Source organism: Phyllostomus hastatus, unplaced genomic scaffold, assembly GCF_019186645.2.
Source record: "Phyllostomus hastatus isolate PE091 unplaced genomic scaffold, TTU_PhHast_1.1 phas_contig_86, whole genome shotgun sequence".
In the NCBI taxonomy this organism is placed as follows: Eukaryota; Metazoa; Chordata; class Mammalia; order Chiroptera; family Phyllostomidae; genus Phyllostomus; species Phyllostomus hastatus.
In genome coordinates this window covers 94,000,438-94,021,661 of record NW_025333977.1, presented here as the reverse complement: position 1 = coordinate 94,021,661, position 21,224 = coordinate 94,000,438, and the positions used below count along the sequence as shown (strand labels likewise).

Genomic DNA, 21,224 nt, shown 5'->3' with positions numbered 1-21,224 from the left:
TTGATTTCTCTCTCACGTGATATCTCTCCCTTCCTCTCGCTCTAAAATCAATAAACATATCCTCAGGTGAGGATTTTTTAAAAAGACAAATAGCCCTGGCTGGTGTAGCTCAGTGGATTGAGCACAGGCCTGTGAACCAAAGGGTTGCTTGTTCAGTTCCCAGGCAGGGCACATGCCTGGGTTGCAGGCCAGGTCCCCAGATGGGGGCATGTGAGGGGCAACCACACATTGATGTTTCTCTCTCTTTAAAAGAAAAAAATAAAAATAAAAGAAAAGATAAATTATTTGCCTGAGTAATATTATATAGACATTACAAGGATTACTACAAAAGCTGTAGAATCAGGAAAGTTTATGATTTCAAAATTAGTGAAAAAACTGATATATATTATGATTATAATTATGTAAAATAGATTATGCATATGAACAAAGTCTAAAAAGAAACATGCAAATGTGAAAATAGTTGTATAAAAATGTTATGGTGAAGGTTTTCTTATTTCTTAAAGGTTACCTTCATAATGAAGTTATTTTTTAAATGCTAAAAGAGCAGGGAGGGTCACAGATCTCCCATGCAGAGAGCACCACAAAATGCTCATCAGTCTGGTGTGACTGCTACAAATGGTGGTGGTCTGGGGCTTGAACGAAAATGTTAGAAAATGTTAGAAGGCCCCACATAAATGTAAAGGAATCATGCAAACATCCAGTTAGCTAGGAGCAAAGCAAGGAGGGTGATAAGGGAAAAAATGGTGGCAGTTCTGCTCATGGCTGTTCTTCCAAAGAGCCTAAGTTGGGCAATAAATGAAACAGATATGGGCAGCTGATGTGTGAAACAGTGTTGCTGCTTGGGAAAGAAGGGAGGATAAGGTACTTCTCACGGGTGCATCCTCTGACTCATTAAGACATTTTAGCTCACGAGGCCATGCCTCCTGGTTCCTTTCTTAGGGTCACATGAAAATGAGCCAAGGGTGGGTCATCAAGACAGATCTCCAGGAAGAGGAAAGATCCTTCAGCGGCAGCCTGTGGGGATCAGTGTGGGGCACACACATACCCACACTCACACCCACACACGCCTGGGTAACCTCTACATATATAGAGAGGCTCGCTGGCTCTCCTCAAGCGTCCTAAATGAGGAGGACCCTCTGGGTCAGGTCCTGCAGGAGTCCCAGGGGGAGCTTGCAGGAGTGCAGGCCCACTCTGAAGACGGAGCCCTTCTCCAGCTTCTTTCTCTTCCATCCTGATTCTTGCCACTGGATGCAGGTAAGCAGAGATGAGAGGGCTCAGGAAGGTAAATGGCCAGGGAACAGTATGGCCCAGCAACTCAAAGCTCAGTCTGCCACTCAGATGAGCCCAGGCTGTGCCACTGAGCAGTTGTGTGACTTCAGGCAATTTATTTAACTTCTCTTTGCCGCGGTCTCTCTGTCAACCTCAGTCCTTTACACATACCTCCAGTACTTTTCCCTTCCCCACTTTGCCTGTCTAATACCTCGTTGTCAGTCAAGCAGTAGCTTGGACTGCACTTCCTCCAGGAGGTTCTACCCCACATCCCCAGCACAGGACTTGTTCCTCTCTGTGTCTCCACTACACCGTATGTTGGACACCTCTGCATGGCACTTGCCTATTGTCTTGTCAGTGTCCTTGCCAGGCTTTATGTTCCTCAAGAGAAGTGTCTGGCAGAAAGTGGTCACTTAAACATTTGACTGTTCATGAAGACGTGAAAGAGAAGCCTGGTTAGATGATGAAGGAGATAGAGAGACACACAGAGAATTTTCAGCCCCTTCCTTCACATGACCAGGTTAATCACTTACACCGTTGCCCAGACTGCTAGCCGATGATTTGTTCACCCAGCCAGGGTCTAAGGTTGGAACACAGCCTCTACTAAAGCCTGGTTTTAAGGTTTTACCTCATGGTCCTGCATGTCTTCTCAGACAGCAAATTAGCTGATCTCTGCTGATTTCCTGGCTCACATTTTTGGAAGCATTTCTCAGACTATTGTGATTTCTAGGGAAACAAAGTCAAGGAGAGGAAGTAAAATTCAAACTAAGCCCCAGTCTTCCCAGATGGAGTGGCACAGCAAGTGCTTTCGGTGTTAGATCAGCCGGGAGTCTCTGAATTCCTCTCATCCAAAGGCCAGCCTCGGCTTCTTAATTTTCCCTCTGCACATCCATAGTTTTTAGTTTCCCTTCCAAAACATTCCTGATACGAAACTTTTCCATAGAAGAGATTGTCAGGGGGTGGTTATTTGGGTGATCTGTGTCTAGACGGGCCTCAAAGGTGGAATGATTTGAAGGCGGCTGGAGGCATTATTGAACAAAATCTTCTCCTAGCCTGTGGTCTAGGGAGTGTTCTTGAAAGTCCAGCCACGCACCAATCCCCACTTGGATCCCTGATGAAACGTCAGTCATCTGAATGGGGTGTGAGTTCAAGTCATTGCTTGTTAACACCTACCAATTGGTTAATTTACTCCAACACAGAGACACACTGAGAGCCCTGCACTCAGTCACTAGACAGTCTGGAGAGGGAGGCTGTCCCGAGGCACACTGGCATCCCCAACTGTGGGAGGACTATTTTCCTGCAGGTGCCCTGCTTCCTGACAGCAAGGCAGGCCCCTCCCGCTGGAGACCTGAGGAGGAAGCAGCTGGTACTAGGGGGCTGAAGTCAGAAAAAGAGGCCTCCTGTGTTGGACAGCTGGGGGAGAGGGCAGGAGACAGGACACAGTCTCCCTCCCAATTGCTGATTTTCACCCTTCCCTCAGGCCCCTTGTATCCCCGGGATAAGGGCCACTGTTCCTTCCTATCTTACCCTGAACAGCCTCAGCATGTGTCCCTCTCCCCTGAAATCTGAACTTTCTTTCATCAGGGGCAAATTATTTAATTCACTGTAAGAAACAAGGCATAGAGAGTGAATACCCTGTGGAGAGGACACATGGTGAAGGCAACTCATCACACTAAAGTGCAAATACCATTGAGGCAGGAAGTCCCCTGTTGGGAGAAGCTCAGGAGGTGGGTCCGGGCTCTGGAGATTAGAGGAAGCAAAAGTCACATAGGACTGGGAGGTGGGGGATGCTGGGGAATGGGGGAGAAGAGTAGGAGCTCCCCTACTCAGTGCTATGTGTGACATCAGCCTCTCTACCATAAACATCAGTCTAGACAAATAGAAATGCTAGGCTGTTTTCCAGCCAGAACCAACTTTCAGTAATTCACCAAAATCACTAATATAAAGGAAAAGAGAAGAGGCACCTGCTATATGAGGTCTGTTTGGGGGGGGGGAGTCCAGCCATTGTTAATATAATGAGAACAGTTTGCATGACACTGATGTGACCTGACAGCCAAGGAGAGTGGACTGGAATACGTGTGCATGAGCAATGACAACTTCATTGTACTAGTCAGTGGGGGCAGTAGACGCCATTGAGAGCATGTGTGCTGTGTGGCTGTTGCATTCACAATGACTGAGCAAGTAGAGCAACAAATCTGCATCCAATTTTGCATTAAGCTTGAACATTCCTCTACGGAAACTATTTGGATGATTCAGAAGGCTGCAGCTATGGGCAACTAGTGCTTAGCAGCTTCACGATGATAATGCATCTGCTCATGCATCACATCTCGTGCAGAGTTTTTTGGCAACACATCAAATCACCCAGATGACTCACCCCCTCTACAGCCCACATCTGGCACACTGCAACTTTCTGGCTTTTCCCAAAACTAAAAATCACTTTTGAAAGGGAAGAGATTTCAGACCATTAATGAGATTCAGGAAAATACGACAGGGCAGCTGATGGCAATTGGGAGAACTGTGTGAGGTTCCAAGGTGCCCACTTTGAAGGTAACTGGGGCATCATTGTCCTGTGTACAATGTTTCTTGTATCCTCTTCAATAAGTGTCTATATTTTTCATAGTATGTGGCTGGGTACCTTCTGGGAAGACCTCATATGTTCTCTTGGCCTTTTAAAAAACCAGCAGTTGCTCCTTTGGCCACATACATGCGGATCCACAAGAAAGGTGATGTTGTAGACATCAAGGCAATAGGCACTGTTCGAGAAGCAATGCCCCACAGATGTCACCAGGGCAAAGCAGGAAGGGTCTGCAGTGTCGCCCAGCACGCGGTGGGCACTGTTGTGAACAAACAAGTTAAGGGCAAGATTCTTGCCAAGAGAATTAATGTACGTATTGAGCATACTGGGCACTCTCAGAACCGAGGTAGCTTCCTAAAATGTGTGAAGGAAAAAAGTTAAGAAAAAGAAAAAAGCCAAAGAGAAAGTTGCCTGGGTCCTGTGGAAGCACCAGCCGGCTCCCCGCAGAGATGCACGCGGTACGAGAACCAGTGGAAAGGTGCCTGCGCTGCTGGAGCCCCAGCCAGTGAGCTCACAGCATGAGAAGTGTGAAAAAGGTAAAACACCCCGTGCTGATTTTTTAAAAATAGCAAATTCTAGGCTATCTTTAAAAAAAAGAGTTCATAAGTTGTAAAACTTTTTTAAAAAGGTATGATAAAATACAAATTTAGGATAGTCATTTCTAGGAAGGAATCCAGGAAGATGGTAGGGCACACTTGAGGCTTCATATTAGTGGTAATGGCCTACTTGTAAACTGGTTGTACTTACATGGATGTTGTTTAATTATCCCATACAATTTACAAGTACAAATATATTATACACATTATGTTTAATTCTTTAAACACTGAAATATTCATTACTGATGTAAGTATATGTGTAAGAGAAATAGAAACTGATCCATACATTTTAAAAAAAAAAATTACGTCCAAAGCCATGTGTTAGAGGGGAGTGTCAAGAGCCTTCAGGTGAAACAGACAGACATGTAACTGAACTGGATGTCATGGCAGCAGGATGTCATGGTACTGACTTTCCTCAGACTCACACTGATGTGAGTGTACCCTACTATTATTACTAGTGCTATGCTATTTCATATTTTTTTAAAAACCAAGAAGTTCACATACCAGTGAAAATATAAAAGATTATAATGGCTATAAGTAAATGTGTATAGACATGACATTTTAATTTTTAATCAATTTCATTGATATATAGTTAAAGTATACTAAAGTTCACCAATTTTCAGAGTTGTTTGATGAGTTTTGCCAATACATATATTTGTATATGTAGATTTAAAACATTACAATCACCTCAAAAATTTTCCTTATGTCCCCGATATTAATCCCCTCTTCCATCTCCTACCCCTGGCAACCATGGATCTGCTTTCTGTCACTAGTTTTACTTTTTCTAGAATTTCACATGAGCAAAACCATGCAGTAAATAGTCTGTTCCTGGCTTCTTTCACTTAGCATAATACTCTGGAGATTTATTCATGTTGTTGCATGTATCAATTTTTTTGTTCTTTATGTCCTTGTAGTAGTAATTGCATGAACATACCACAATTTATTTATTCATTCACATTAATGAACATATGAGTTATTTCTCTCTCTCTCTCTCTCTCGTATTTCTCATTTTAATTGATTTTTTTTAAATTCTGGTAAAATATATGTAACAAAATTTGTTATCTTAACCATTTTAAAGTATACAATTCAGTGGCATTATTACATTCACAATGCTTTGTAACCATCACCACTATCTATTTCCAAAATGTTTTTTATAACCCTAAACAGAAACTCTGTAATCATTTGCCCCTCCCCACATTCCCTAATAATCTCTAATCTACTTTCTATTTCTATGGGTTTGTCTGTACTGGATATTTTATATACATATGTAGAATCATAAATATTTGTCCTTTAGTGACTGGCTTGTTTCATTTAGTATAGTTTTTTCAAGTTTCATCCATGTTGTAGCACATAACAAAACCTCATTCCTTTTTATGGCGGAATAATATATATGTGAGATTATACATATGTAAAACATTTGTTTATCCATTCATCTGTTGGTGGGCACTTAAGATGTTTTCCTATTTCTAATTTTTAGTTATTATGAATAAATCTGCTATGGACATTCATGTACCAGTCTCTCCATGGACAGGTGTTCTCATTTCTCTTGGATAAATATGTAGAAGTGGAATTACTTGATTGTTTGGTAAGTGAATGTTTAACTTTATGAGAAACTGTCAAGTTCATTTTCCAAGTGGTTGGACCATTTGCATCTCACCAGAAGTCTCCGAAAGTTCCACTTGCTCTACACCCTTACCGTCACTTCGTATAATTCAACTTTTTACCTATAACAATTCTAGTGGGTATATAGTAGGGTCTTATTTTAGTTTTAGTTTGTATTTCCCTATGTTAATGATGTTTGGTGTCTTTTCATGTTTTTAGTTGTCATTCATATGTATATTTTTGTGAGATGAAGTAAAATATCTGTTCAAATCTTTTCTCCATTTTTAAATCACTGCTTTTCTTATTATAGTTTAAGAGTTAATTATGTATTCTAGATATACAACCTTTATCAGATTTGTATGTATTCATATTCACAAAATATACATTGTGAATATTTTCTCCCAGAGTGTGATTTACTTCTTCATTTCCTTTATTATATCTTTTGAAGATAAACATTTTTTTCAAGAGTTGAATTTGTCATTTTTAGGGGTTGTACTTTTTGTGTTTCATCTAATAAATATTTATCTAAACTGAAAACACCAAACTTTTCTCTTTTTTTCTTTTCTCTTTTTTCTTTAAAGAAAGGGAGAGAAACATCAATGTTTGGTTGCCTCTTGCATGCTCCACACTGGGCAGCCTGGTCTGCAACCCAGGCATATGCCACAACTGGGAACCGAACTGGCGACCCCTTGGTTCGCAGGCCAGCTGGCACTCAATCCACTGAGCCACACCACCTGGGGCTCTTTTGTTTTCTTCTAGAAATTTTTATTAAGTGTAGATCTATGGTTCAATTCAATTTAATTATTGAATATGGTTGGCAGTAATAGTCAAGCATAGGCATTGTTTCAGCACCATTTGTTGAAGAGACTATACTTTTCCCACTGAAACACCATCTTTTAAAAAATAAGTTAATCAGCCCTGACTGGTGTGGCTCAGTGGATTGAGTGCTGGCCTGCAAACCAAAGGGTTGCTGGTTTGATTCCCATTCAGGGCACATGCCTGGGTTGTGGGCCAGATCCCTGGTAGGATGCATAAAATAGACAACCACACATTGATGTTTTCCTCCCTCTCTTTCTCCCGCCATTCCCCTCTGTCTAAAAATAAATAAATAAAATCTTTTTTTAAGTTCTTTTTCTTTAAGATTTTATTTTATTTATTTTTAGAGAGGGAAGGGAGGAAGAAAGAGAGAGAGGGAGAAACATCAATGTGCAGTTGCTGGGGGTTATGGCCTGCAACCCAGGCATGTACCCTGGCTGGGAATCGAACCTGCGACACTTTGGTTCGCAGCCCGCGCTCAATCCACTGAGCTACGCCAGCCAGGGCCAAAATCTTTTTTAAAATAATAAAAATTTGATCATATGTGTGTAGATATATTTCTGAACTCTCTAGTCTGTTCCACTGGTCTTATATCTTTATATACATTACTTCACTGTCATGATTACTGTAGCTTTGTAATGTCTTAAAATTACATAGTGTACGTCCTTCAACTTTGTTTCTCTTTTTAGAAATTGTTTTGGCTAAGCTAGGTTCTTTGGACTTTTATATAAATTTAGATTCAGCTTGTCAACTTTAAAATAAAAAGAAAACCTGCTAAGATTTTGACTGAGAGTACACTGAATTTATGTATCAGTTTAGAAAGAATTGACATGCTAATGATAATTAGTCTTTTGACCCATGAACATGGTATGTATCTATTTATGTATCTATTTATTTATGTCTCCTTTAATTTTTCTTAGCAATGTTTTGTAATTTTTAGTGTACAGGTCTTGCACATATTTTGTTAAATTTATCCATAAATATTTTCTAATTTTATGCTATTGTAAATGGTATTTTTTTATATTTTCACAATTTATTGTTGCTTATATATAGAAATACAATAACATTTTTGTATGTTAATGTTTTATTCTGTGACCTTGCTAAACTCATCTATCAGTGCTGGTAACTTTTGATAGATTCCTTAGTCTTTCTTTTTTTTTTTAGACTTTATTTATTTTATTTTTTGACAGAGGGGAAGGGAGGGAGAAAGAGAGGGAGAGAAACATCAATGTGTGATTGCCTCTTGCGCCCCCTAGTGGAGACCTGGTCTGCAACCAAGGCATGAACCCTGACGGAATCGAACCAGCAACCCCTGGATTCGCAGGCCGGTGCTCAATCCACTGAGCCACAGCAGCCAGAGCTATTGATTGATTGATTGATTGATTGATTGATTGAGAAGGGAAGGAAGGGAGAGAGAGAAGAAGAGAAACATCAATGCGTGGTTGCCTCTCAAATGCCCCATTCGGGAACCTGGCCCACAACCCAGGCACGTGCCCTAACTGGTAATCAAATCATCGACCCATTGGTTTGCAGGCTTGTGTTCAATCCACTGAGCCACGCCAGCCAGGGCAAGAATTTTCTACTAATATAATCATGGTACCTGTGAATACTGACAGTTCTTCTTCCTTTCTTATCTGTGTAGTTTTTATTCTTTTCACTTTCTTATTACAATGGAAAGGACTTCCTGTACAATGTTGAATGAAAGTGGTGACAATGGCATCTTTAAAATGACATCTTTTAAAGAAAGGATGACACCCTTAAAAATTTGTTTTTCTGTACCAAGTAGAAATAATCATTGGCTATAATAGAGGCACAAGCAAAATATGAGAAGTTGGCAGAAAATGGAGCAATTAAATTCTATCCATTGGGGAATATTTATAAGAGGCAGAGTTTTTAAGCAAATTCTTTGGCTCTTCTTGATCTGACCCTGGGAGGTGACAATATTTGTAGTCTGTTTCCCCCGGCCCATGCTCCCAGTAGCAGAGCTACCATGATCTTCCTTCCATTGTTTCAGGACACTGTCCCTTCCCTTCATGATGGCATGCTCAAGGACCTGCTCCCGCATCCTGGGGCTGAGTCTTGGGACTACAGCCCTGTTTGCTGCTGGGGCCAACGTGGTGCTCCTCTTTCCTAACTGGGATGTGACCTACCTGTTGAGGGGCCTCATTGGCAAGCATGCCATGCTAGGCTCTGGGCTCTGGGGAGGAGGCTTCATGGTAAGTGTCCTGGGTTCCCTTTGTGTGAACTCCCAAAGTGCCCCCCCCAGGGGTGGAGCAGGGAGGTGATGGGGGAGGAGTGTTTTGATTCCTTGCAAGTTTGATCTAACAGACTGGTCTTGAGTCTACATCAACTCCAAGGGATGGAAGACTCTAGGAAAACCTGTCAAAGGTGCCTGAATTTTGGACTAGGCATACTGAGTGTGAACATTGCCATCAATAGAGTTATACCAAACTAATCATCCAAAACGGAGTTCTGACATTCAAAGCCAACCCTTCTGGGAAAGACAAGATAATCAAATCCATGTGAGATGCCCAACTACTCTAGTTCAACAGCCACAGGTGGCAGCTAGAAATGTAAATTACCCAGTCTCTTCATAACAACTTTCTCCCCTCTCCCAGGTACTCATTGCAGCTACCCTCATCTCCTTGATGGGCTGGAGATGTGGCTGCTTCAGCAAGAGCAGGCCCTGCCGAAGTGTAAGCACCTGTTTCCACTCTTCTAATACCTGGAATGCCCCCACATTCTATTACTTCAGAGTCAGAGTGATCAAAAGGCAATTTTGATCTTGGGGTTTTAAGTTAGGTCGGGATCATTACCCTTAACTTTTATGAGCCTCAGGTCCTCATCTGTAACATAGAAGTTAACAGGATCAACTCAATGATCCTGTTATTTAATGAGCCATAAATGTCTGTGCAAATGTGAGAACTGTTTTTATTATTTGTTAGCCTATTGAACAATATGGGCATGATTTAAGTACATTGTAAATCATGTGTTTTTGATAGAAAATGTCCTATTTTGCTTAATTTTAGTGAGCTGGAAGTTTCTCCAAAGATCATCTAATGACTGAATTCTTCCCCCCCCCCGCCCCCCCCCCCCCAGATTTTTGCCTACTGCATAGGTCACAATAGCAGAATTCAGTTGCAGAATTGGAGGCTTCTTAAATTCTTTTTTTCTGAAGCCATTCTTTTAATTTATTTTTTAAAATTAACATCATTGTTGTTCAATTACAGTCATCTGTATTTTCTCCCCAACCCCAGCCAAATCCACCTCCCTCCCTTGCTTCCACCCTCCCTCTTGGTTTTGTCCATGTGTCCTTTATAGTAGTTCCTGAAAACTCTTCTCCCCTCTGTTCCCTCCCCCCTCCCCTCTAGCTATTGTTAGATCATTCTTAATTTTAATGACTCTGGTTATATTTTGTTTGGTTTTTCCTTTTGTTGATTATGTTTCAGTTAAAGGTGAGATCATATGGTATTTGTCCCTCACCACCTGGTTTATTTCACTTAGCATAATGCTCTCCAGTTCCATCCATGCTGTCCCAAAGGGTAGGAGCTCCTTCTTTCTCTCTGCTGTGTAGAATTCCATTCTGTAAATGTACCATCATTTTTTGATCCATTCATTTCCTGATGGGCACGTAGGTTGTTTCCAGCACTTGGCTATTGTAAATTGGGCTGCTACGAACATTGGGGTGCATAGATTCTTTTGGATTGGTGTTTCAGAGCTCTTAGGGTATAATCCCAACAGTGGGATTGCTGGGTCAAAAGGTAGTTCCATGTTTAGTTTTTTGAGGAAATTCCATACGGTTTTCCACAGTGGCTGCACCAGTCTGCATTCCTAATAACAATGCACTAGGGTTCCCTTTTCTCCACATCCTATCCAACACTTGTTTGCTGATTTGTTTATGATGGCCATTCTGACCTGTGTGAGATGGTATCTCATTGTGGTTTTATTTGCATCTCTCTGATGGCTAGTGATGCTGAGCATCTTTTCATGTGTCTCTGGGCCCTCTGTATGTCCTCCTTGGAGAAATGTCTGTTCAAGTCTTTTGCCCATTTTCCTTTTTCTTTTTTTTTTTTAAGATTTTAAAAATTTATTTTTAGAGAGAGGAGGAGGGAAGAAGAAAGAGAGGAAGAGAAACATCAATGTATGGTTGCCTCTTGCACCGCCCCCTCCCCCCATAGTGGGGACCTGACCTGCAACCCAGGCATGTACCCTGACTGGAAATCGAACCAGCGACCCTTTGGTTCACAGGCCCACACTCAATCCACTGAGCTACACTAGCCAGGGTTTTTGCCCATTTTTCAATTGGGTTTTTTGTCTTCCTGGAGTGGAGTCCTGTGAGTTCTTTATATATTTTGGAGATCAAGCCCTTGTCTGAGGTGTCATTGGCAAATATGTTTTCCCATAAGTTTGGCTCTCTTTTCATTTTAATGCTGTTTTCTTTAGCCATGCAGAAGCTTTTTAATTTGATGCAGTCCCATTTGTTTATTCTTTCCTTTATGTCCCTTGCTTTAGGGGACATATCTGTGAAGATGTTCTGTGGAATGTCTGAGATTTTCTTGCCAATGTTTTCTAGAACTTTTATAGTGTTACAACTTATATTTAAGTATTTTATCCACCTTGAGTTTATTTTTGTGTATGGTGTAAGTTGGTGATCCAGTTTCATTTTTTTGCATGTAGCTGTGCAGCTCTCCCAACACCATTTGTTGAAGAGGCTATTTTTGCTCCATTTTATGCTTCTTCCACCTTTATAATGACTGGATTCTAATCTAACCTCTCTATTTTATAGATAATAGAACTGAGGCCCAGAATAAATTTGCACTTTATTAATTACAGCATCATCTATATTTATTTGAAAACTCTTCAGTATTCTTATACATTATATTGCTTATTCAGTCTCAGTCCTGTGAATATGTGGCCTTCTTACAGTAACTCCACAGTCTGCTTTGATGTCTGCAGCCCATATGTTGGGAACCCCACTGATTCAGAACTATATGTTAAAGAATTAAATATAAACACCCTCACATTTCATTTACTATCTGTTCTCAGTCATATCTGGTTTTCCCCTAGGCAGGTGGTTCTCAGACTTGAGTGTACATCAGAATCCCTGCAGGGTTTGTTAAAACACAGATGGCTGGGCTCCACCCCCAGAGTTTCTGATTCAGCAGGTCTGGCATAGAGTGGGAAAATCTGTATTGTTTATAGGTTTCCAGGTGATGTGACGCTGCAGGGACAGGGACCACATTCTGAGAAATACTCTCCTAGGCTTGCATCAGACTAAGTCATCATGAATTGTTTTTAACTTAGAGTCAAAATGTACTACATACTTTTCTCTGGGCCCTCCTGAGCTCCAAACTAGCTTGACATCATGGGGAAATGACTATAATTCTGTACAAAGACTATTTATATGTTTTATTTAAATGTTAAAAATATGTATTCTTTGGAAGGGAGAAAAAAAATCCAGTATCCTGGGAAAGAGGCCAATTTGGAAGCAAGTTAGAATCCTGCCAAGAAAAATAAACTTTTATCTTTTGGGAGGGAAGAGTGGCACACAGTCTAGAAAAGTACAGGGACAGAATTGGCGTCATTTCAGAGTTGACTAATTTTTCTGTCTCTGTTTCTCTTCTCTGTCTCATTCCTTCCTTTCTTTCCTAACTTCCTTCCCACCTCCCTCCTTTCCTTACTTTAGTGCTTGAGTTGAAAAAGACAGGAATCAGGGATAGAAGCTTGGAACTTTTGAAAATACAGCTTTCCCTTAAAACAGTCAGAAGTGGGCATGTGATAATCTGATCCTTTAACTCAGAGGCTAAATGACTGCAATCTGAAGTTAAAAGTTTTTGATGGCGACCTGTTAAGAAGCTCTGAAGAGCCTGCTGAGTCAGGGAGATCCAGGTTCAAGTGCCAGTGTTCCCCCCTTTTCAGTTCTTTCTCTTCCATCCTTTCCTAGCTCTACCCAGTGACCCCTCATTAGCCACCCTAACTTGTTAAGCTTTAAAGGAGATGCCATGGGTAGGAGTAGTCCCATTTTATATTACAGGAGACAACATGAGCACCAGAGAGGTTTCCAGGTGGTCCCACAAGTCACCTAGTCATGGCCCTACCTCAGGCTTACTGTTTCTTCCCTTCCTTTGCAGATTCTCACTGCTCTGTTGTCAAGTGGCCTGGCTATGCTTGGAGCTTTGATTTGCTTTATCACTTCTGGAGTAGCCCTGAAAGACGGTCCTTTTTGCATGTTTGATATCTCATCCTTCAACCAGACACAAGCTTGGAAATATGGTTACCCATTCAAAGATTTACATAACAGGTAAATGGGTGGAGACTTGAATGGATTTGCAGCCTTTTCAAGACAGGGAGAAGGGAGAGAAAGAGGGAGGGAAGGAGTGAGGAAAGAGAGACGGACAGACAGTCAGACAGACAGGATACAAACTCCTTTTGGTGATGCATTCTAGCATCCCTCTCCTCTGATGCTCAAAAATGCAACAACAGAGCTTCCTCCACCCATGTTCTGCCACCAGGCTCCTCTGGCCACGTGGCCTGCTAGCTGCTCTGCCTGCCTCCCACATCAACCATGGCCAAGCCCCTGACTTACCATGAGAAGTGGTGACAGATCAGTATCCCTGGTATCCTGGAAATGGAAAAAGTGGCGGAACCGAAGAAGGGTTTCAACCAGCACCTGCACTTCATGCTGGTCAAGGACTGCAACAGGGCTACCATTCACGACTACTTTTTTCATGCTGGCACACACGGTGTGCACCACCTGGTGGGGAGCTGGATCCACAGGGAACGGTACTACTGGAAGAAGTGCCCCAAGAGGGTTTATTACCCTTCTTTGGAATTTTACATGACAAACATTACAGAACACTGTGATCAACCTTGGCCTGCAAAATGCCTGTGATGAGGTCATTTACCAGCTTGGATTGGATATAGAGGAGTTAGAAGAAATGGAAGAAGATGCTGAGCTTGCCACTGGTGGTCGTGGGAGGCTTGATGCCTGCTTCTTGTATTCCGTGCCAATCCTGGGACTTTCAGCCTATGGAAATGGCATTCCATTTGGCATCTTCAATCAGAAGATCTGAGATGGCAGTTGATAAAAGGGGATATAGAATCATATGGAGACTACTGGTCAAGATGGCAGCACTGGTAAACACAGCTTGCCTCCTCAGACAACCATGCCAAAATTACAACTAAAATATAGAACAACTATCACTCAGAATTGTCAGAAATTGAGTTGAATGGAAGTCTGACAACTACGGAATTAAAGAAACCACATATAGCAGACTGGTAGGTAGGGCAAAGACATGGAATGGGCTTGGGCTGGTCCCACATCCACGTGTGGTGGATAAAATTTCTGGAGGTATATCTCAGGAGTGAGGAGTCCTAGCCCCACACTAGACCTCCCAGTCCAGGGTTCTAGTGCCAAGAAGATAAGCCCCCATAACTTCTCTCTGCAAAAACTCGAGGGATTGAGTCAGTAGAAGAAACTTCTGGAGTCCCAAGCAGTTCCCCTTAAAGAACCCACACAGAGACTTACTCAGACTCACTTCCTCTTAGCTCCAGCAATGGGGTAGCAGCATGAAAGTCACCATTGACATATAGGGAGGAACTGAAGTGTCTGGCATCAAGGCAGGAGCTGGGGGTATAGCTTTCTCCCAGTCAGAAAGGCAGACAAAGGCCATTGTTCCTTTTCTGAACCCTTCCCCCATAGAGCCACAAAATCATCAGGTAGAAGCCATATCTGAGACTCCATCAACCTGGCTAACACTGTTTACCCCACCCTAGATATCCCCTGAGGCCCTGTTGCACCCAATTTACCAGCCCATCCAAGCTGTTAACAGTGGCTTTTCCATATGAATGGCTGGTCTTGGCTCATGCTTTGCAACTTCCTAAATCCTATCAAACAAACAATAGCCAGTGAGCTCCTAGCCTCAATACCTGTTGCTAAGTGGTTCCAGGCCTTGCTTGCACTACCAGCAGCCACCTTAGATTCACAGCTTGACTTTGCCTGGGAATATACAAACTCAGCATAAGTAGCAGTCATTTCAGATTGCTTTATAATTCATACCAGGTGGCCCCTGGCAGAACACAGGTTGGGGTTGACCTTGGCCTACACCACCCAGGAAACTCCAGAGCCTGGGTACCCAGTGGAGAACTACAGACCATGTCAGAGCACCACCCTCGTGCCTCTGCATAGCTAATCCTACACAGAGGGCAGAGGTTGGTGGTCAGTGGTTACGGCCAGTCCTTGCAGCTGACTGGCCTGAGTAAATCCTTCCCATCAACCTGCCAACAGCAACCAAGGATCAAGTACAAGAGAAGGGGATACTCAGCTCACATGGAGGGCACACTTTGAGTACCCAGCTTGGGTCACGGGGAGGCTGTGCCACTGGACCCTACAGGACACACCTACTACATTAGGCCATGCTACCAAGACAGGGATCATAGCAGCTCTGTCTAATACATAGAAACAAACACAGGGAGGCTGCCAAAATGAGGAGACAAAGAAACATGACTCAAATGAAATAACAGACCAAAACTCCAGAAAAAGAACTAAACAAAATGGAGATAAGCAATCTACCAGATGCAGAGTACAAAACACTGGTTATAAGAATGCTAAAGGAACTTAGTGAGGACCCCAGCAGCATAAAAAGATCCAGTCAGAAATGAAGGATATAAAGAACAATTTACAGGGAAAGAACAGTAGAGTGGATGAAGCCAAGTATCAAATCAGTGATTTGGAATGTAAGGAACCAAAAAACAACCAATCAGAACAACAAGAAGGAACAAGAATCCAAAAAATCCCCCAAGGATGGTGTAATCAGTTTCTGGGACAACTTCAAGTGTTCCAACATTTGCATCATAAGAGGTGCCAGAGCAGAAGGGCAACACAAAGGGCAAGAAATTGGAAATCTATTTGAAAAAAATGAAAGAAAATTTCCCTAATTTTGTAAAGGAAATAGACATGCAAGCCCAGGAAGCATAGAGAGTCCCAGACCAGATGGATACAAAGGGGCCCACTCCAAGACAAATCACAATTAAAATGCCAAAGGTTAAAGACAAAGAGGAATGTTAAAAGCTGTAAGAGAAAAGCAGGGGAGTTTCTGTAAGACTGTCAGCTGATTTCTGAAAAGAAACTTTGTCAGGTAGAAGGAACTGACAAGCAATAATCAAAGTCATGAAATACAGGGACCTACGGCCCAGGTTGCTCTACCCATCAAAACTATCATTTAGAATCAAAGGGCGGATAAAGAGCTTCCCAGACAAGAAAAAATGAAAGGAGTTCACCATCACCAAACCATTAGTATATGAAATGTTAAAGGGACTTATTTATGAAAAAGAAGAAGATCAAAACTATGAATAATAAAATGGCAAAAAAATAAAAATCTATCAACAATTGAATCTAAAAGACAAACTACATAAACAAGAAGAACAGAGACAGAATCATGGATACAGAGAGCATTTTGATGGCTGCCAGATGGGAGGGGGGTGTGAGGGATCGGGTGAAGACATGAGAGGATAAAGAAGTACAAATAGGTAGTTACAGAATAGCCATGGGGATGTAAAGTACAGTACAGGAAATGGAGTAGCCAAATAACTTATAAGCATGATCCATTGGCATGAACAATGGTGTGGGGATTGCCTGAGGGCAAAGGGAGAAAAGCTGGGACAACTGTAATAGGATAGTCAATAAAATATAATTAAAAAATGCGACAATAGTCACCCTTAAGAGTCTAGGCCTGTGACTTTAACTTGGGTGGTGGAGGCCCCAGCTGTCTATTGAGATTACTCATTTGGCTTTTCTTACTTATTCCTCAACCCATGGTCTCTTTAATTTTTGGGACAGGAATTATTTATATGACTATTCACTCTGGAATTCTGTCTGCCTGGAGCCTTTTAAAGCTGTCATCTGGCACGTGTCCTTCTTCTCCGCCCTTTTGTGCATCAGCCTCCTCCAGATTCTCCTGGTGGTCATTCATTTCTTCAACACTTTGCTGGACATTTTCTGCAGCCTCTGTGAGAAGTCATAACTGATGCTCTTTCACGGACGGGAGTTTTCATCAGGAGCTGCCTTGAATCCTTTCTGCTACTGGGATTTATGGGTATGAATGATAAACAAACTTCCCTTTTAGTTATTCCTGTAGTAATAATAATAATTCCTTGTATGCATATTGTAATGCATTTTAAATCACATTGTAAACTGCAAGATGATATATTAGTAGGAGGAATACTTGTCATTATTATTGTGTAAGAGCTCACAGTCCATAAAATGTCCTCCAGTTATGATCTCACTTCAGCCTTTCAAGAACCCCATAAAATTTGCCACACGTAACAAAGTCAGAGCTCCTAGAGGATGGTGGATTTGCTGCCCAAAAGCTCAACTAGGTTCAGGTAAAGCCAGCACCTGAGCCCCTATCTTCTACATTCAAGTTCACCAGTTGTTATGAACTAAACTGTGTGCCCCCCAAATTTGCAGGTTGAAGCCCTAACCCCTAATGTGATTTTATTTGGAGAAAAGCCCTGTGAGGAGCTATTTAAGATTAAACGAAGTCATAAAGGAAGGACCCTAATCCAGTATGGCTGGCATTCGTATAAGAAGAGGATGCAATTGATACCAAATCTCTCTATACAAGCACAGAGGAAAAGGACATATAAGGATATAGCCAGACAGTTGCCATCTGTAAGCTAAGGAAAAAGGCCTCAGTAGACACTAACCTTTTTGGCACCTAGCTCTTGAACTCTCAGCCTTCAGAAAATAAATTTTTGTTGTTTAAGCCATCCAGCCTGTGGTATTTTGTTACAGCATCCTGAGCTGATTAATCCACCAGTGTTCTTTTTATTAGTGTCCAGTGCAGTTCATTAAGTGGTATACACAGAGTATCCACTGTGTACCTGGTATTCATTGCTCTGTTTGCTGAGGATCCAAAGATGATTAAGATATGGCCCTTGACCTTGGATCTTTCCCTGTCCTTGAAGAGCTCATGGTCCGGGTAGAGAAACAAACACATACCAATAATTTAAAGTTATATGGTAAGGGCCATGTTAGAGGTCAACATAGGGTACAATGAGAGCTCAGAGGAACAGTGAACCTCCGAGGAAGGGATCTGTGAGAGATCAAGGAAGGCTTCAGCTGTCTCTGAGCTGATTCAAACAAAGGGAGGAAAGGTTTCCCAGCAGAGGAAACAGCACATTCAAGAGTCTGGGGGCTGGGGGAGAGACACGGAATGGGGTATGTGAAGGACTAGGATGTCACAGCTGCTTCTAATGTGGAACAGGGAAAGCAGAGGACCTCCATTTCTCCCATGTTAGGACCTTTGGTCAGGGGTGGTGCTGGATGGTGAGTTGAGTGGGATGAAGGAGATCCTGGTGGGAAGGTTTGATGGGCAGGGAAAATGATGAAGCAGGCAGAAGTATCCTGGGAGGACCCAGGAAGATGGGTACACTCAAGAGAAGAGATAGTAGGCAGGTCCAAGAAATGAATCAGAGAACCCCAGGCTCTGAGGCCACAGAGTAGACTAAGCCTGGAAGGGAATGTGGAGACCCAGATGCTGCTATATCTACTCCATAGTCCCTTGGACCCCAGCTCCATCCCAGCACTAACCCAGGTCAGGGAGGAGCTGCTAAGCACCAGAGGCTTCCAGAATACAGCGATTCTTCTGTTCTCAGGGCTACTCAGCAGGACTGAGGAGCATGGCTGTCTTCAGACAGCCAAGCTAGCAAAACTTGTAGAAGTCAGATCACTCTAAACACCATCTCACCCTTTCCTACCTGGAGCTGATAGCTCAATAGACCTTCCCAGGGTGGGGAAGGTAGACACATAGAACTATCAGGGACAGAAAAAGGCATAGCCTATTGTGGGGAGGCTCTGCTCACAGGCCCCTCCTCACCCCATTCATCACAGATGAGAATAAGTCTACCAAGACATGATCTGCCTGGGGAGGAAAGATGGCTGTTCTCTCAAAGGAGAAGGACCAGGAGCCTGTTCCTCAATGGGCTTTTATTGGGTTTAATTTGCATAGGGATACAGGTAAAGCTTGTCAATCATTGTCAGGCAGTAATGATCAAACAATAGATAACATTCAAAGAACTATTGAGGGCTTATTCTGAGTCAGGGTCAGTTAGCTAAAGGCCTATAAAACTTTGGGAAATGAAACAAACTCATTTCATGCTTGGACCCTTATTGAGGGTATTCTTATCAAAGCAGGTTTCACAGAATTTTATGTATTCTTTCTTAGGCCTGATCACCCCAGGGAACCGCCCATTCCTGCCCAGGTCTGCTCCCCCCTCCAGTATTGTTCCAGGCTTAAGTCAGGCAGGGGAAGTAAGGCAGTCAAGAGATTAGGAGACTTTTCACAGACAGAATGAGGACTCAGGCTATGTCAAAGCTGAGGAGTGAGGGTCCATCGCCCTCTTTTTCTATAGCCTCCCAAGTCCTTCCCTGAGGGCCCCTTTGTGACTGTGCCTGTTTTAGGTCATTCCTTCCTTAAGAAATCTTACCCGTCATTGGCTAACTGGTCATCTACCCAGGGTCAGGCAGGGTGAAGTAAAAGGAGCAGAGGCTATGCCCCTGCCAGGGAGATAAGCTTTGTCTCCTTAGTGGCTTACAGTCCCAAGGTCTCTCACTCAGCCTTAGCCATGGGGCGGGGGGTGTTATAGCTTCTGAAACCAGGCAGGGTGGTTCTCAACAGCCTATTGAGTAGACAGGGTGTCCTGAGGTCCAGACACCCCATCATATATCCACTTACAGTATCTAAGAAGAATTGCCTGCGTCTGTCTCACATTTCCCTGTTGGTTGATTTAGTTTCAGGGTTATGGTTAGAATGTGCCTGATTCGCACCTCAGTACCTTCTCCAGTAGGGGAAAGGTACTGAGCCCACCACCTACTTAATGGAGAATTTAAAGATAATTTATGTCTAGGTTGGGACATGTTAGGCACACAAACATATTCATGCACACTCACACATGCCAGGTCCACAGTTCCCATCCTGGCTCAGCTCTACTCTGATGGCTCAGCAGAACATTGAGGTAGAAACATCAGTCTTTGGCACTAAGACAATTCACAGTGAAGAGTTGTCTCTTGCCTGAGCCTCTTCCATCCTTTCAGGAACCTCAGACTGATGTTATTGTAGACTGTAATGGGACTTCCAAAGACAATGTCTGCAACCTCTGCCTCAGATAGGCCAATTGTTCTCTCCTTCAGATTCTGCATATTTAGGGTAGATCTTCCTACAGTTGGCTGCTGACACTCATAGATCTCAAAGTGCGCAAGGTCAAAAACAGAAGTCTGGGAGTAAATCCCACAGCCCCTTCTCCAATCCCACCAGCTCAGGGGTCCAATGTTCTTGAATCTAGAGATGAGCTAGAACAGCTCACTTACCTTTTCTCTTCACAACTGAATTTACTGTGATTGGGCAGGGCTGTGGTGAGGAGGGAGAAGGACCTTGGAGAGGCAATAGGGAAAGAAGACGACAGCAGAGGAGAGAGAGTTCTGTACTCAGTCTACCATAGACCTCTACACATGGCTGCCCTCTGTGAGATTCTGGAAGGCATCTGCATCCCCTTCCTTCTACCTACATCCCAGGACCATCTCACTTTCAGAATGGGTTTTCACCTTGGTTTTTTCTCCCCAAATGAAATCTACATCTGGCTCTTGGCTTGACTTCCAACCAAGCTTTGGGCAGAGAGGCTGATGCTGCTCTTTATCAGGACAGTGTTAAATAAACATTTTATTAAGAAGAAGAGATGTCTGTTTCCTACCTTGTAAGTGCCTTTTTAAACATCATCCTGGAATGAAGAAAACGTTGCTTTGTTTGTAATCCTGCTCAGAGAAGAGTAGGCACATCTTTGGAATAGGCTTGTCCTTCAGCTTTCTGTTATAGCAAGTGACCCTCCATTTAAAAATAATTAGTTTAGCCCACTGTTCCCAGCCAAATCTGTTCACTCTTTAGGGAAAAGCCTGGGTTTTATTCACTTTTGTATCTCCAGTGCCTAGTACAGATGACATAAAATGTTTCTTGAATTGAATTATGCACCAGTTCTTCTGCATTTTCAGTTGAACTGTAGTAGATAGGGCGAGAGAAACATAGATGAAGAACTCATTAAAGGTGAGAGAAAGTCTGCATCATAGGGGTATGATTTCTTAAAGCTGGTGAAACAGCCAGGTGAAAACACACTATCTGCCCCTAGGAGACATTGGACTTCTGTACCAGGTAGGGACCAGGCTGGTTTATAAATTGATGACCCAGCCTGAGCTGGGGCTGGTGCTGCTGAACCAAGGGGCAGCAAAGAGGGCATGATTAAGGCAGCACTGAGCTGGTGCTAGGTGCACACCTGGCCCTGTGGCCCTTGCCACTCCACTCTGCTGGCCAGTGCCA

General features: G+C 42.7%; 1 protein-coding gene across 1 annotated transcript; it reads left to right on the top strand.

Moving 5' to 3' along the window:
• The first annotated feature begins 1,126 nt into the window (after positions 1 to 1,126).
• Positions 1,127 to 16,880, top strand: TM4SF19 (transmembrane 4 L six family member 19). Its single transcript, XM_045851972.1, has 6 exons — positions 1,127 to 1,254; positions 5,918 to 6,025; positions 8,873 to 9,074; positions 9,477 to 9,554; positions 12,990 to 13,159; positions 16,697 to 16,880. Exons 3-6 carry the CDS (start codon positions 8,892 to 8,894, stop codon positions 16,878 to 16,880), a joined length of 615 nt encoding a protein of 204 aa, XP_045707928.1. The 5' UTR covers positions 1,127 to 1,254; positions 5,918 to 6,025; positions 8,873 to 8,891.
• The last annotated feature ends 4,344 nt before the right edge of the window (positions 16,881 to 21,224 follow it).

Excerpts from the sequence above, each read along its gene's own strand:
- TM4SF19 (XM_045851972.1), top strand. The coding sequence starts at position 8,892 with ATGATGGCATGCTCAAGGACCTGCTCCCGCATCCTGGGGCTGAGTCTT. Across the intron at positions 9,075-9,476 it reads TCTGGGGAGGAGGCTTCATG|GTACTCATTGCAGCTACCCT; the intron begins GTAAGTGTCCTG and ends CCCCTCTCCCAG. Across the intron at positions 9,555-12,989 it reads AGAGCAGGCCCTGCCGAAGT|ATTCTCACTGCTCTGTTGTC; the intron begins GTAAGCACCTGT and ends CTTCCTTTGCAG.